At 33.7% G+C, this 18124-nt stretch overlaps 1 protein-coding gene across 4 annotated transcripts in view; it reads right to left on the bottom strand.

Moving 5' to 3' along the window:
• LOC135842113 (heme transporter FLVCR2-like) overlaps positions 1–18124 on the bottom strand; it is a 47238-nt gene that overhangs the window by 17542 nt on the left and 11572 nt on the right. The window contains exons 1-2 of one of the 4 annotated variants that reach the window (XM_065359476.1): positions 15380–15862; positions 6796–7424 (exon numbers count right to left, since the gene is read on the bottom strand). In XM_065359476.1, the coding sequence (XP_065215548.1) occupies positions 6796–7107 (312 nt within the window). In that variant the 5' untranslated portion in view covers positions 7108–7424; positions 15380–15862. Of the gene's footprint in view, positions 1–6795; positions 7425–11053; positions 11215–15379; positions 15863–18124 lie in introns of those variants that run through there. The other 3 variants (XM_065359479.1, XM_065359478.1, XM_065359477.1) reach the window with 3 other exon arrangements.

Raw genomic sequence — 18124 nt, 5'->3', positions numbered from 1 at the left:
CAATGTATATGTATGTGGTAGGTAGAGGTACTCGCGAGTATTGTTTGACAAATTGAAAAAGGTTACCTACCCGGAAATCATTATTTTTGGACCAATCATTTCAACTCTATAAAATATATATTTCCAGCAATAAGGAAACAAAGGCACCTAAAGTACATACATCCGGTTCATGAAAAAGACCTTTAAACTATACCTACTCGCATCATTAGGAACAATGATCTTGACCTTATTGCTAAACCTTTAATTCTTTTCATTTTTAACCAATCCAATTCTTTCATTTTATTGTTGAAAAAAATGACAAATAGGCGATGGAGAAACTTTTCAACGCCAATTATTGTCCCATTTCGCATTCGTGCTTTTATGGTTTTGCTTAAAAAAAAAAAAAAAAATACATAAAAACAAACATATCGTGTTCTTTTTATCAAATTATCGACCAAACAAAGTCCATTTTGAGAATATGTTGTTGTTGCTGAACACAAACAGAGGGACGAGGAAACACTTTTTAAACATTTAAGTAGGTACGTGGAATACTGATCAATTTTCAGCTTTTAAAATTTTTTCCAAACTTTTTCACCACTTTCTCTTACTCTACTCAAAAAATAATTTGACAACGAATCAAATTTACTAATAACATGACAATACATCAATAAAAATTATAATTTTCAAGCTCTCCCCCAGGGAATAATAAATTGCTAAAAAGTTACATAGTGAACCCCGAATCCATCTGCAAATCTTGATTTTACGTAATAATCATTAATCAACCTCACGAGAACGTAATCTGTTGTTACGCGAGTTCTCTTATTTGTTTTTCGCTAATACAGAGTGCAGAATTTAACCCAATTAGGTATGCGAGACTGAACTTTTATTACCTATTGTGGTACGTCAGCAAAATGCAGTCTTCTCATTGGTTCTTTTGCCAGTTTCACTCATCAATGTAATATTGAACTTGGTTTCGAGAAATTTCTATTCGTTGATTAGATGAAATGTTATAATGTCATCAGTAATGTTTGACTGATGACCGGTTAATTGAATAAACGCGCCGAAATAACAGATCCGGCCATTATTGAGCTATTTACAAATATGCGCATATCGTAAGTTACGGTTGTATGATACATACAACGCCATAATGACAACGAGACGAATTTCATCGTTATTATTTAATTATTCAATATTTACGCTGAGAGGCAGGTTTTTTTTTGTGCAAACGTAGGGTTATAGAATTAAGTAGGCCTACCTACCGTTGACAAAAATTGTCGATTGGCGGATAAATTCGAATGAAAAACAAAAATTATTTAGCGAACGTTGTTCAAAATGTGTGGCAGTAATAAGGAAACTTTTCGGCCATGCAGTTAATTTGAGAGAAATTTCCGACATTAGTGGAAAGATACATTTCTTTTCAAAAAGAGCATATTCAATTAAGACGAGTGATTTGGTCCGAAACGGAAATTTTAAAATTAACTAACGTAAGTTTGTCTTTTCAAGTTCCAAAACCTTTGTGATGAAATTTTTAGATCGCTAGCTCAGCCTTTCTAATCTCCTCAAAAGGAGGAAAATTGCCATTTACGGTGAAAATTATGATTTTTGGCAGTTTCCAGCTGAATTTTATCAAAATTGTGGGAGGGATATTTATGAAAATTTCTTCAAATAAAGAAAGACCCTTGACAAATGAAAAAATACGTATATAGTACATTTTCACAATTTTCCGCGCTTCGAGTGCTCAATTTTTGTTGATATTTTCCTTCTCAATACATACATTACAAAAGACTCAAAAGTCAGAAATGCACCATTCATCTGAATTTTCATCAAATTCGTCAATTTTTTTCTCGTTCCATAATTTCAATCAAAAAATATAAATCACACCATTTCAGGAATTTCTTCACTCCTTCTTGGGTAACTTTTCAGACGATGAGGATCAAATCAAATTACACACAGAGGTCTTTCGACTTGAACGAGACTGCTATATTTTTAGAAAAAGCGTGGTCTAAAACTATAGACGGTCCAGTGTCTATATCTAAAACCCATAACCAAAATTTCAAACTGCCCAACTTAATTTTTCAATTTTTCGAAAATATTTGAAAATTCAACATTATTTTATAAAAATGATGAAAACTTATTCAGCACGCATTAACTGAAAAAAATTTCAACAATTTTCCCACAAACAGAAAATTTAGAAACTTCTTCACAAATAATCTATTCAAGTTGACCTTTCGAAAATGCAAGTAAAATTATCTCAAAAACAAAGTTTCTCAGAAAAAATGAATCACTTTCTGATGATGAGAGATTTTACGCTCCACAAGTTTGCTTTTGCTCTGTTTTTTCGCAGAATTCATTCGTTTCCTAGTAATCAATATTTTTCGCAATGAAAAAAATGTTAAAAACCTTGAATTTTTCACAAATCATAAATTCAAGTTGAACTTTTCAAATTAAACTCGAAATACTTCAAAAGAACTACTAATTAGGATCACAATTTTGAGATGATTCATTCAGATATTCATTACATCAGAATTTGATCAAAATCTTTACATGTTCATTTAAAAATTTCTACATTTCTTTTTCCGCTATTTTTCACGAAGAAGCTCAATATGCCCCAAGAATCATCTGATAGAAAGAGGCTACCACCTCTTTCGCCATTATTATGATTGAATCGATTTTTTAAATTATTAATCCAATATCCATATACGTAAGGTACATACATAGATCGCGAAACAAAAAAAAATATGGAGGATTTGCACCAAATTCAGAGGAGTTGAAAACTCACTTAGAAAAATTTTGGCCTCGGAAGTGCTACTGGATGGAAGATATATGAATTCTCAAAAAGAAGCCATTTTCGAAAAAAACACGTTTTCTCATTTTAGTCTCTACCCATACCCAACCTACTTTGGCAAAAATGGCTGGGTGGTTGAAATTTGAAAATTTGCAAATCGCTTATTTTTGGGTAAATTCGCGTTTTAAACATTTTTTCTTCTCAAATATTTCGCATTAATCAAGCCAAAACATAGATAGATATCATTTCTGAAACTAGGGAAATATTTTGGAACGCAATGGTGCCAATTTTTGGTTCAACTACTAATGCCAATTTCGAAAAAAAAAATGCCAAAAAATTATATATTTTTTTCGTTTTTGAAGTGAGCAATAATGATCGAAAAATTTGCATTGTTGCGTTCCAAAATATTTTTCTAGTCTCAGAAATGATTAATCCATGATTTGGCTTGGTTAATGCGAAATATTTTTTAAAAAAATTAGAAACACGAATTTACCCAAAATAAAGCATGTGCGTAAGTAACAATAGAATGAACCTAATGAGAAAACTATCCAATACAACATAATATGGAGCAGACACTCAATCTCTTCTCAGAATTTATATGTATAGAGCTCTGATTCGCTCAAAATGTGATTATGGCTTACCAACTTATTCATCAGATAAACAGCCAACACTCAAATTACTGAACACTAAGCTCTTTGACTGGCAACTGGAGCACTCAGAAGTCCTCCTATACATTTATTATTATCAGGAAGTATCTGAAGTCCTCCCCTCTATACATTTAAGACTCATCCTTTCAAAATTTTTTATTCACTTCAAAACTGTTGATGGTCTTCCTCCCACCATAGACTCAAAAATTGATCCCAATCTCCCATATGCTTATGAGTGACTCATGTCTTCATAAAGCCTCTTCCATTCTAAACTCTATTCAGCTATATCCTCTTCCACCATTCTATCCAGAAAATCCTACAAAAACTATAAGAAAAATATTCTCTCATTTGATGTATCACTACTTGAACACACTCAACTCAATACTCAAATCATCAATAACTTTATTGCTCAGTAGGTACATATGTGATCTGTCATGAGAAAACCAGCTTAGTGTCCAAAAAATCTATATCTTTTTTATGGTGGATATTAGTAGTATTTATGGTGCTAAATCTGACTGTGGGGATTGAAACGTTCACGAATGATTCCCTTGACCATAAATCTGAGGTCAAAAAATAGAGCAACTACAGTAAAAGTTGAAAAAAAAATTTTTTTTTTGATTTTCTTGAAAGGTGTGTTCTGGGGAGTCGAAATACAAAGTAAGAGCTCTATTCGAAAGTGGGTTAAGTCATTTTAAAAAAATGCACGCTTTACGGAGATTTTTACTTCAAAAGTGGGTTAAGTCATCGATTTTTCAAAATAAGTTTTTCTACGGGCTATTGTTCTATGTCCAAAGAAAGGAAAGGTGCACCGACCTTTTGAAACAGAACAAATTTTAGCAACAAAAATCTTAAACGCATTTTTTGGGGGGAAAATGACTTAACTCACTTTGGAATAGAGCTCTTCATTAATTTTTGCAACAATCAGCCCACATTTGAAGGATTTGTGCCATATTTTGGAATTTGAGGAAGGCTTGAGCTGGAAAAATCAACTCTTTTCACCTTGAACAAATTCGTTACAATATACGTGATAAATTTAATAATAATAACTTATTCTTCATTAATAATTCATACTCTGGTAGTTTTTGCAACATTTTTGGTGAAAAATTCAAAAAAATCAATTTTGGGAAATTTCAATTATTGGACTTGGCAACCTTGAATGCGATGATTTTGAAAAAAAAAATATATATCGGGTTATGTTGGCACTCATGAGGGCCAAAAGTGGTGCAAGTTTTACGGACCTACAAATTTTAGATCGCCTGATACATAGACTCAAAACTTTAAATGCCCTTCCTGTAAAATTTATGTTTTGGACATTAGGTTGGTTTTCTCGTGACAGATCACATATAATTATTTCATTTAATTTTACACCGATGGGTCAAAATCTGTGGATCACTGTGGTTGTTTGGTTGTTTGTGATTGTGAGGTTTTGCAATTTTCACGTCTGCTCTATTGACAAAAATAAATTATGCGATAGCTTGCTAAAACGCATGCTTTTATGCATAGCACAAGCATGCGTAAATTTGGACTTCTTTCAAAAAAAAAACATGTGATTCAGCCTGCAAATATCATGCGTAAAAGCAAATACTATCAACTGACAATACTGGCAACTCCATTTAAAATACATTGAGCGTTTTTGTCGCCGTATTAGCGCGATCTGAACAGCCAGGGTTAAAACTAACTCTTATCAAAAATGCTCTGATTGGTTGGTTTATAACTGGTTTGAATCTCGCGCGTCCGCGAAATTTGAATAAGCAAATCAGATGCTTGGGGTAGTTTTGGTAACATTTAGTTTCACCCTAGGCCGCTAGGAGGATAAAACACGATTTTTTGACGAAGTTGCCAGTATTGTCAGTTGATAGTATTTGGTAAAAGTAATGTTGAAGCATGTAAAATGAAATAAAAATTGAGAAAATGTTTACCCTCGGCGAGGATTGAACCCGGGACCCAAAGTTTCTATTTTTCCACATTACCTAACCAACTCCAACTCGGCCACTTCGCTGCTTGCAAAGAGTGCAGTTATTTCCCCATAAATGTTAGCACTTTTTGGACTTGGGAGAAAAATTTAAAAACTTAATAAGTTGACAACGCACAAACATTTATGCGGAAATAACTCCACCCTTCGCAAGCGGCGAAGTGGCTGAGTGGGTTAGGTAATGTGGAAAAATAGTAACTGCGGGTCCCAGGTTTGATTCCTACCCAGGGCAGAAGATTTTTTTCAATTTTTCTTTTATTTTACATGCTTTAACATTACTTTTACTCATGCTATTCTCAGGCTGAATCGCATGTTTTTTTTTGTTGAGAAAAGTCCAAATTCACGCATTACGCATCTACAGTTCTACACGCCCGTTTTTATGCATAATTTTGTCAATAGGGCAGACTCGACAAAGTCGTGATCTTCACAGATTCACTAAATTCCATCTCTCAACTAAGATCTGAATCTAAGCAACATCCAATTGCCTCAGAAATCTCATCTCTCCAATGTGACATGGATGTTACCATAGCCTGACTTCCAGCCCCCTCAGGAATTTTGGGAAATGATACAGCAGACTTAGTAGCAAAGCAGTCACTGAGGATTTCACCTATACCATAAACACCTGTCCCTGTGTCTGATGTGATGGAAGCCATATGTTCACGTTTAATTCCCATGACAAAGCCATACCACCAACATTCAAAAGATTTACCTAGGAAGCAGGTCATTGCCTTATGCTGTGTATGTAGGTACATGCTATACCCTCCTCACCCACTCATCCCCTCCAATATGCTTTACATGCAAAGTCCAACTTACTATCTCCCACATCTTACTCACCTGTCCAGATCATACCAACTTAAGAAACTCACTCAACCTTCCTAAAATTCTACCTGAAATAGCTCATAACCCTTCAGTACTACTCTCCTTTCTCCAAAAATCCAACCTCCTTTCATTAATGTAACAGTATAAAATAACCCGTGCCTTTAGCCTTGTAGCTGTACATGGCACAATGACCAACCAACAGGTAACAGCTAGATAAACAATTTTTAAATTTTCAACCGCTCAGTAGAACCCTATCAGTGGTCTTGGATTTTGATGGCAATGGCCTAGGTTGACGCAGAATCTCAAATACCATCTTTTGAGACTAGGTCATTTTTCTCAAAACAGATTGGGTAAAGTCTAAATCGAAAAAACGTAATTTTTTCGAAAATTCTTTCTCTTTAAAGGACCAATATCTCCTCTCCGGGGACATTTCCGGAGCTAAAAATTTTTCTGAGTAAACTTTCAACTCAAAATGAACATCTTCGCCGAATTTGGTCGAAATCCTCCAGGATTTCTTTTTTTTTTTCGCCCTCCTCAGTAAAATTATAAGTAGGTACCTACTTGAATTGAAAAAAATTCAACAAATCACTCACCGCTTTTTCCAGCATCCACAATGCAGGTAAAATACACAGCACGTAGGCCAACATATGAAGCATGGTGGTCCATTCGACGACATAACGTTCAACGTGGTAATATTTGACGACGATATTACAAATAATCGAATACTGCATCCATTGCATTCCAGCAGCTACCGCATACACCATGAAGATGCCCAAAATAACCCATCTCATTTTATACAGCTTACATTCGGAATCTTTTCCCGCTCCAGTGAGCTTCTTGCCCTCTTCCGGATGGGCATCGTTGATGTGCAAATTGGACCCGATTGATCTGACGAAATGCACCATTTTTCTTTCTTTTTTTTTTCTTTCACGAATACGAGATTTAAGTAATGACGAAAAGCCGAAAAGCACGCAAGACCCGAAACACACACGTTGATTACTGCGAACTGTGAACTCGGTTATTTATCTTCGATGAGTAAACTATAGGCTTATCCAGGTGCGATTTGTTGAGGTTACGATACGTGTAAAATGGAATTATTTTGAAGTATAGGTAAATGTTCAAGTTCGATGATTTTGGGCCTCGGCTTGACGGTTTTTCTATTTCGCTAATCGCTACGTGATGTTTCGGTTTGATATAAACACTGTGTACACGGAATGCAAACCTGTCAAACAAAAAATTACCAAGTTCGAACATTAACTACAATTTATGAAAAGTCAAAAGATTTCACTATAATGATAATAATACACGAAACACAATGCACATATTATAGTTCAAGTATTTCAATTCCGCCGAAAAATTTTTCTTTCTTTCGACGAGTATGAGATTGGCAATGAGTCTCGATGATTCAACGTGTTTATCAGCTCGCGAAGGGTTTAGTTTAGACTGTTTTTTATTGCCTCTCACTTGGATGTGCGCGGCTAATAATCAACTATACAGCGTATCAAGATAAACATTGAGACCACGACGTCATTCAGTATAAACAAACATCGAATTCATTTCACTGGGCAATACCTATTACCTATTAATGAGCAACGTGCCAGGGTATAATTGATCTTTTTTGTTGGGTTTTCCTTTTTCAATTTGCAAAAGCTCGATACTTTCTATTTGTAATTTTCGTCTAATTGGACCGGAATGGGAAGGGGAAGGGAAAGCCGAAGGGGATGATAAAATGAATGAATCATCGACGAGGTCTTTGATTAAATTGATGGCAGGTTCTTTTGCTTTATATTGGGAATATGGATGGAGATTAATCTGCTCTGAAACTGAAAGCCTTTTTTTGCTCTGTTTCGGTCTTATAATTGATTATTTTTTGTGACTATGCTTTGAAAAGGAATAAATTCGATGATTAAAAAAGATCGAAATTGGATGATATGGATTACTAAGTCTCTAAGCAATTTGGAAAAATTGAAAACGCAGAAATTATTTTTTGAAAAAATTTTTTATCGAGTCAACACTTTGCTGAAAGAACTTTAAAAAAACAAGTGGTTCTTTTCAATTATGTAATACCACTTTAAAATTGAAGCACGGAAAAAAATTCAGAAATTCAAATAGAAAATTGAGAGCTCTACTAATTGGGTTTCAAACTTTCGAAAATCATCCGATATTGCAAAAAATTGATGAAAAAAATCAAATGACCAAATATTATTCAGAAAACCCCTATCTTAAAATTGAAATCACGATTCCTTTTTCAGTACATTCTGAAATAGATCAGGAGAGCAGTATTTTGAAGGGGGGAATTTTTTAAGAAAAAAAAAATGCAGAAAGAAATACTTTTTTCAAGTCTCAGAATTTTTTCTGAAAAAATTGGGCCCAAAAAATATTTTTCTTTTCAGTTGCTTCGAAAGTGGCCTTCAAAATTGGCTCCAATTAATAACACACATATTTTCATTCGTGTCGAAAAATGCCCTCAAGACGTATTGGTATTAGTCAAAATTTGACTCACCTATGTTGAAAGTGGAACTAGAAAAATGTTTCCAAAAAAAATGTAGCTCCCCAATCACACATTTTGAAAATTTGGGCCCGAAAATACATTTTGTCTCGTTTTATGCCGAAAGTGGTCCTAAAAATGCATTCAGGGTAAGAAAATAAACCAGTAAAAAGTTTCCCAAAAGTTCAGCTGCAAAATCATTTTTTTAAAAAAAGATTTTGGTTCATTTTTTGAGAAAAAGATTTTGGTTCATTTTTTGAGAAAAATGTGGCTTTCAAAAATACACATTTTCTCAATCATGTAGAAAGTAGTCCTAAAAATGAGTCGTGGGTTAGAAAATGAGCAAAAAAAGTTTCCCGAAAAATTTAGCTCCCTAATCGCTCATTTTTAAGATTTTTGGTGTATTTTTTGGAGACAATTTGGCTCCCAACACTACATTTTTATAACTCATGTCAAAAGTGGCCCTAAACAGTAAAAATTTCTCAAAAATTTAGCCACTCAATCCCACATTTTGCAAATTTGGGATACCTATTTTTTGAAAAAAATTTGGCTCTTAAAAATATACTTTTTCTCATTCATGTTTGAAAGTGGAGCTCAAAATAGGCTGATGGTAAGAAAATAAAACAGTAAAAAATCTCACAAAAATCCAGCTTTATAATTTTATACATTTTTGAAGAAGAATTTGGCCCCCAAAAATACGTCCTTCCACATTCACGTTGAAAGTGGCCCTAAAAATGCATCGAGGGTTAAAAAATGAACTAGTAAAAAATTTCCGAAAACTTTTGCTGTTCAATCGTGCATTTAAGGTTTTGCTGCATTTTTTGAGAAAAAGATCCACAAAAATATGTTTTTTCTTATTCGTGTCGATAGTGGTCCTAAAAATGCGTGTTGAGGGTCAAGAAATGAATCAGTAAAAATTTTTCCAAAAATGTAGCTGTGTAATAATCGCACATTTAAAAATTTTGGTGTATTTTTTGGAGACGATTTGGGCCCTAAAAATTCATTTGTTCTCATTCATGTCAAAAGAGGTCCTAAAATGCGCCAAGGCCACCAAGGGTTAGAAAATGAACCAGTAAAAAATTTCTCAAAAGTCCAATTGTCCAATCGCATATTTTTAAATAAATTTAGGGCATTTTCAAGAGACAATTTGGCACCAAAAAATGCAGTACAAATTTTTCCATTCCTGTTGAAAGTGATCCTAAAATTGCATGGTAGTCAGAATTTGACCTAGAAAGAAGTTACCAAAGATGCAGCTGCTCAACCACACATTTTTACATTTTAGGTCTTTTTTTCCAGATTTTGAAGATATTGGTCCCACAAAAATATGTACCTACTATGATTCCCATCTGAGTCAAATTTGGGCTTCATGTTACCAAAAATGAGGCTTCCCCAGAATGAATGATCATTCATTTATTCATTAATTAATAAAAATTTGCACTATCTTGGAGAAAGCCTCGTCCTCGTAGCACCTTCAATTTTCTGTTTGAGGAGTTGAAATTATTTCTGTTAGTCCCCCCCCCCCATATTTCAATCTTTAAACTAAACCCAAATTAGCACGAAACAACCCCATTCACAAATCAACACTATTGTAAATCTGCTACAATTTGGCCCCTTCAATACCCAAAATAGGCAACTAATTTACCCTTGCATATTTGTACTTTATTGTGTTGCTGTTTTACCTGAGGAATTTATTGAAAGCTTCGAAAGAAACACGCGATACATACAGGGTTGTTCAAATTTGAAGTTTTAGGTTTTTTAAATGCTCAATTATGATGAATTTTTCAATTTTTTAAAAATTAATTCAAAAACACAGCCTTTTAGAAAGATTTTATCACTCTCTACTAATGGAAAATAACAGTCTACAATTTTGTTTCTCTTCAACTTTCATCGTAGGACCCGTAGTTTTCCTAAATAAGTAACTTCTCCATTTGATTTCCTCTTTCATAAAATATAAATTTCTTGAAAAAAAAACACTTGTACTCAATTTCAGTAAGATTTTTGGGAAGATAAAATAGGAGGAAGAGGAGAGTGGAATACAATACGTATTTTCCAGCTATCTGGATCTCAATCTAAGAAATAAATCAATTTTTCACTAAATACACGAATTGAATCTTCACCTATACTCTAAAAAAAATACGACGCGATTCGTCGATCGTAAACGTCAAAAATGAACATGCCTACTACAAGACAAGCAACTTTTTACGTTTCAGAATCGCTCAAACCTATACAAACCTCTTTGAAATAAATAAATAAATTCGTGCATAATTATTTTAAGAAATTGAACCGATAAAACTTATAAATCTTAAAACAAATTCTCTCCAGTCAAACACGAAATAATAATACGATGAAAATGAAATACGAACTTGAAAGTCGATCAAGGGCGCGACCTTGGCCTTGATTATGTATGTATAACAATTTGGACACCCGCAATGTAAAACTACAACGACTGATGCAGCGTAGCCTTATACTGTCCGCGTCGTTAAAAATCGAAACACTGACGATTCCATATCCGGCCCGCAGCAATCTATCTACGACTACGAGTATAATTTTTTCTTTGCTAGAAAATCGAACAGAGCTGTAAGCTACGAGCTGCGAACTGCAGCAGACTGCGAGTATATGGAGGGGGTAGCCCATGCACTGCACAATGCTGCGATATACAAATTTTCACGGTCAAATATCGCCCTATTGTACATGTGCAACCCACGCAGATCGAAACAAAAGCCTTGAAATACCACGAGGGCTAAGTACAAAGTCTAGGGATACCGGATACCCTGACGAGAAGTTGTGACAAAAAATCCAGAAATTGAGGTGATTGTTTTGGTGTTTTTAAAGTACACACATATGTACCTACTTTTGACGAGGTGATATTGGATAGGAATTTCCAACCAAAGAATTGAGGCGATGAGATAAGAGACGAATACAATAGACTAGGTACCTATTTTGAATTGTTACAAAAAAATAATAAGAATAAATACTGTAAAGAGTATTAAAGAAAGAAATCTTTGGACACACACGAGAAAAAAAATGAAAAAATACAGGTAGATAATTATGTACTTGTATTCAGGTACCTACGAACATTTCAATAATAAGACTGTAAAACGCAAGAAACGAAGTTCTGATGGAAGGAAGGTGAGGAAGGAAGGGTATGTGATCAAATCGACAGTATGACCTGATCACTAGTTCGTGTAAAAAATGGGTAATTTTTCAACAAATGATTAAGAAAAAAATGAAATCGGGTTTATTAAAGCTGAGCTCTCTCACAGATGAAAAGTGAAGGATTGAACTTTTTTTTTTTTTTTTTGAAAAATTGCAGGTGGTGAGCAATGAAAAAAAATGTGAAAAGGTATTGAGTATAAGAACATGGTAAAAAATCTTAGACATCTGATTTGGTTTAACATCTTCACAAAGGAATTGAAAATTTTCAAATGGAAATAATGTAAAATAAAAAATCCATTTAAAAATAAAAACGTGCCTAATAATAAAACTTTAAATTATCAAAACTGGGTTTTTCTCCATTTTTCCCAAGAAATTCAAGTAAGCACCAAGGTTACATTTCGATTTATTTTTGAAAAAACAGGCAAGAATAAAAAATCGTTGCTTACCTGTATGATGAATTCTCAAATTTTAACAATTTTTTGGCAAAAAATATTATGGAAAGAGGGTGAAGGAAAGGGTACATTTGAAGCTCTACTTTTCAACAATTCGTAATGCAGTTTAAATTTCGCCTCGCTCCCCCCTCACCTTCACGATGAACTTTTAAAATTTCAATCTGTTTGAAAAGTCTAGAAAAAATCTTGAAATTACCAAAACTTTGAAAAAAGAAAATTAAAAGTATCAAGCTTCTGCAACATGCAAACATGCCATATTTTTTTTACCTAATTTTAAAAATTTTCAGCACTAGAAAAAATCCTAAAAAGAAAAAAGTTGAAAATAGTCTCTCGTAATTCACCTACACAATATCGTAAATGCAGCACATAATTCATGAAAATTTCAAAATTTTTGGACCACCTTCTTCAGTAATGGAAAATTTACAATTTCGAACATAATTTTCGACATGCTTATTCAAGTCAGAGTGTAAAGTAGAAGGGCTCGATTTTTTTTCTCAGGGAGGGAAAGGTCGTTTTACATCAAGACCAATATCTCGAGAGAATTTCATGTCAATCTAAATAAGAGATGACAGAAAATATGGAATTTTTAAAATACACAGCCTGATTATTCATTGGACTGAAGGCAGAGGGGATCAAAAAGTATTAAGACTCAAAATGGATTAAAATTTCTGCAAAAATTACGAAAATTCCGTCTCGACTTTTTTGAGCAGTTTTGAAGGATTTTAAGCATAAAGTTGAATTAATTTTCTGGGTACTAACGATAATTTCCAAAAATTAACAAAATTTTATGCTGCAATTCTTCAAAAATCCTCAAAAAAAAGTCTTAATTGAGAAGTTCCCAATTTTCTCGCACAGAATCTTAATCCATTTTGATAGGTTTGTATTATGACACTTTTTTCAAAAATCTCAAAAATCATGACCTCAATTTGAATTCAAAATTTTTCAAAAATGCACAAAAAACATTTGTATCGGAATATTTGAATTTTTTGTGAAATAACAACCCATTTTGATAAGTCGTATGATACCTTTTTTACAATCTTGAAAATCATAACCCAATTTTGGGTTTGAAAATTTTCAAAAAATGCCCAAAAAACATTGAGGATGAAATATTTGAATTTTTCGCAAAATTTTAACCCATTGTGATAGGTTGCAAAACACTTGAAAAATCGTAAAAATTACGACGTCATTCTGTGCTAAAAATTTTTTCAAAACTGCTCAAAAACATTTTTATTGAAATATTTGAATTTTCAGCAACATTTTGACCCATTTTGATTGGTTGCGTGACATTTTCTTCAAAAATCCGAAAAATCATGACCTCATTTGGAGCTTAAAATTCTTCAGAAATACCCAAAAAACATTTTTGTCGGAATATGAACTTGAATTTCTTGTGAAATTTTAACTCATTTTGATAAATCGTATGGCTCTTACTTGTATTTCAAAAATCTTGAGAATCATGGCCCAATTTTGGACTTGAAATTCTTCAAAAATGCCCAAAAAACATTATTTACGTCAAAATATTTGATTTTTTCGCGAAATTTTAACCCATTTTGATAAGTTACATGACACTGTCAAAAATCCCCAAACACACCACGTTGATAACCTTTCATTTCGATTAACAAGAGACACTTTCAACCGTTCGTTCGTTAAATCTACTTTTCTTTGCGTCTTTAGACCAACAAATATTTTGAAAAATGGTGTCCGAATCTTTCATTTGAATCCTAGATACATTAATGGGATTTTTCAGAAACTAAACAACTTAAAAATTCGCTGAAAGCTTCAGAACAGCCTGAAATCATCAACAATAAATTCAGTGGATATTTTCAGAAATAGGTACGTACGTCAATATTCAAAAAAGTGAAACCGAACACCTAAAATTTCCCATAGTCATGTATTTTTAGATTTTTTTTCTTTTTGGTCTCAACCCAAAATTTTTCAGTCAATCGGAATACCTTTCTTATAATTTTTTTCATCTCGAAATTTTTACACGATTTTCTGATTCATTTTAAAAATTCGTGTTAAAAAATAGTAGGTAGGTACATATTCCATGCCATATGTTTCCAAGCAAAAATTTCACTCGTGAAAGTATAAATTCTCAAGTCAGACGAAAGGGTAATTTTACAATCAAAATTTTGGATACCTTTCAAAACTCTTTTCATCTAAAGCTTTGAAAAATGAAAAAAATTGTCGCCAAATTTCATCGTCTCAAGGTTATTCCGAGTACACGAGATGATATCTTGGGAGTCTGATTACACCCAATATAACTTGCACTTGAACCCTGCAAAAAAAAATTCATCGACAAAGTAGCTTTTTTTTAATACCTGTTATCTTCATCAGACTTGCCAATCATTTAGTTCATAATAATTCAAGATAGGTTGGAACAATTTTGTGTCTCATTTCTCGACCAATACTAATCACATTTATATGAGATTAAACGTCTACCTTTTTCCCCTACCCTATTCAATCATTAATCAGCGATAAATAATGCAAATAAATCGACATATCGCATCTTGCACGTCGTCGTAACACTTTCGTAATACCATAAAAAGAAATAAAAAACCACCATGTGTACCCTATCAGTGATTAGAGAAGAACAAGAGGTGATTTGAAATGAGAAAAAACTGCTGATAACGAATTCTGTACACGAGTTCTCATTTTTCGTACCTACCTATTCGTCGATTACGAGTATAATAATTAGGTACATTGTACAGAAATTACAAAATTTTCAACGCTAGATTTACTTTTAATTCGGTGACCCAAGTTAGGAAATTCGATGACCGGGTGATTTAATTCACAATTCTCTCCTCCCTCGTCCCCACCTCACCACAAATTTACGACTTATGTTAGCAGATTATCGAGATGATGGAATATTCACGAGTATTGAATTAGAGTTATAGACAAAGTAGGTAAGTAGTTAGGTGCTGAGTAAGCGTTTTTAAAACATCGCAATACGTCGATTCAATTTTTAAACAGGTGTAAGATTAACACGCGTGAAATATTTATCATCGATACAGGGATTAAAAAACATACGTGACCGTTTACAACTTAATTTCTTAAATAATTAACCAACAGTAAGTAACTTACTTGTGAAAAAATATCACGCAATAAATCGAGTCGAGTTTTGAAGCAAAAAAAAAAACCGTTGTGTTATTTGACACCCTTCATAATATTATAACGTTAATATCGTATTTTCACGACCACGAAGACGATAAAATATGGTAAAAAACGATAGAAAATAACGCCATTTTGAAACCGAGTATTATATTTTATCGTATATTGAAACAACTAGGTACGTATAAGTAGAACGTTTACCTACTGAAGTGCGGATTATTCACTAGCACGCTTTCGACGTCGAAACACAACGAGAAAATCTCGACTGAAATTCAAACACGAACACGACCATCGAAATTTGATCGAATCGCGACATCCGCATTTTCACAGGAAAACCGCACACGAACGAGGAAAATCCAAATCGAATGAGAAGAATTTTATTTATCAACGCGAAACGTTCTCGTTCGACAATTCCGGAGTCGAATGCGAATCGCTGACTGGCTGTAGCACGTTTAGTTTCCAAGCATGGCAACGTTTGAGAAAAAAAATTCATTCGTAACCTAGGTCAATTTTTAAGCCAACATTATTGAACCGAGTCGAGCACAGAATTACAGTAGGCTTTTCCTCATTTATTCTCAGATGCTCAGACCCACACGAATGGCTACATATTATGATAATTCCAACTTTCGTCACACCGATCGATAAGCCTACAACCTGCTCATTTATAGGCGATTGTTTCAAGCCACGCATTATAGAAAGCTATTTATACAGAATGGAAATTTTTTTTCAGCTCGAGGGAGTAATGGAAATATACAAGTAATAAGTACCTATACGTACATTTTCATATCCGATCCGGCGTAGGTGAAATTTTGAGTTTGGGTAACACTGCGAGCTTGCAGCTTGACGTATGGTCTACAAATGCCAAGTTTTTTTCGACGTCATAACGTCATACAGACGCGTGTGATATCGTGTCGTAATCGTGTAGATATATTATAACACATGTGTGCAAATGGCCCGAGAATTGGGCTCGAGCAAAACCATTAACGAATGAAATAAATTTTACCATATGTGGGCAAATGGAAAAAATAAAAGACATCCAGCTCGAGTTCGACTCGTCTTTCACTAGCCTTACTTATCACTTATCAGAACTGATGAATTTGTATAGTACAAATTGTACCAGCGGGTTTCTCACGTTGTATAAAAGCCTGCTTGGCGGGTTATTTTTCATACTCATCGGTGAAGAAATGTGACTAGGTCGATGGGTCAAAGATCGTAACGCGGAGGTTCTGAAATTTCAAACGATTTGAATTGTACTTTTAACGCTTTCATTTTTGAAGAAATGAACGAAAATTGCACAAGATACGTACATACACTGTATTCGAAAGTTTAAAGTTTATTCACCGGACTTTCGCGAATTATCAAATGGCCTGAGATATAATGAATCTTTAATAATTTTTCAACAAATAAACTACCTACACTAGACCCAAAAACGTGACGAAATTATGTGTTCGGAGGGGTTGGAAGGGGGGAGGTGAGACTGAAATTTTTCCAACTTACTTCGCCAGATTTTCCCAAATTTTTACCCCACACCCTCCCCCTCCCCCATTTCTGCTGATTAGATTTTGAAACCGGTTCATTAATTTGCAGCCAGTTATCAAAAATTACCTAAAAATTGGAGATCGAGAAAAAAGCTCGAAACAAAAGGAGAAGGGCGTGCAAAATTACACAATTCTGTTCAATCACATTTCGAAACAGGTTCATTAATTTGCAACCAGTCAACAAAAAATACCCAAAAATTGTAGATAGAGAAAAACGCTTGAAACAGAAGTTGCAGAGCGTAAAAAATTGAACCATTTTCGCTGATCGGATTTGGAAACCGGTTCATTAATTTGCAACCAGTTCACAAAAAAATATCCAAAAATTGTAAATAGAGAAAAAAGCTTGAAACAAAAGTTGCAGAGCGTGAAAAATTGCACAATTCTGTTCAATCACATTTCGAAACTGGTTCGTTGGTTCGCATTTAGCAACCAGTTTTTGATAACCACCTAAAAATTGGTGATAGAGAAAACACTTTGAAACAAAAGAATATGTTAGAGCGTGAAAAATTGAACTATTTTTGCTAATTGAATTTTGAAACCGGTTCATTAATTTGCACCCTGGTAATTTTTGATAACTGGTTGGACATTAATGACTCGATCTCAAAACCATATTAGCAAAAATATATAGTTCAATTTTTCACGCTCTACATATTCTTTGAGGTAACCGGACACTTCCCCGAATCCACTTTCCCGAAAGACGTTTTCCCGAATGTCAAAATCCCGATTTTTTTATCCCGAATCCATTTCCCCGAATCCGTTTCCCCGAAAGACCTACACCCGAAAATTGAAAGAAAATTGAGTTTAAAAAATTTGTTTATTTTTTAATCTCAGAGATTGATGTTATTACCTAAGGAGCAGAGAGGCATAAAAATGATACTTTTTATGCGAAAAGTCGAATTTTTCACTTTAAAACCTTTAAAATTGAATATTTTTTTATAAATTTTAATTTTTAAAAAGAAAAGAAATAAGCCCTTGCTTTGCTTAGGCCAAAGCTTTTGAAAATTTCTGTTTTGAGAAGTAAAAATAAAAACATGTTTTTCTTTAATCACAGGCCCTTTTTTTGCCTCCAGAAAGCTTAAGTTCGAGGTAAGCTGTCCCCTTTGCCCCACTCTCGATGGCCGTGAGTATAGGTACCTATTGTGATTAGAGAAAAAAATGAAAATTTTGCTAATATACTAAT

This window comes from Planococcus citri, chromosome 3 (genome assembly GCF_950023065.1).
Source record: "Planococcus citri chromosome 3, ihPlaCitr1.1, whole genome shotgun sequence".
In the NCBI taxonomy this organism is placed as follows: domain Eukaryota; kingdom Metazoa; phylum Arthropoda; class Insecta; order Hemiptera; family Pseudococcidae; genus Planococcus; species Planococcus citri.
The sequence above is the reverse complement of the archived record's forward strand: the minus strand, read 5'-3'. Positions and strand labels throughout refer to the sequence as shown.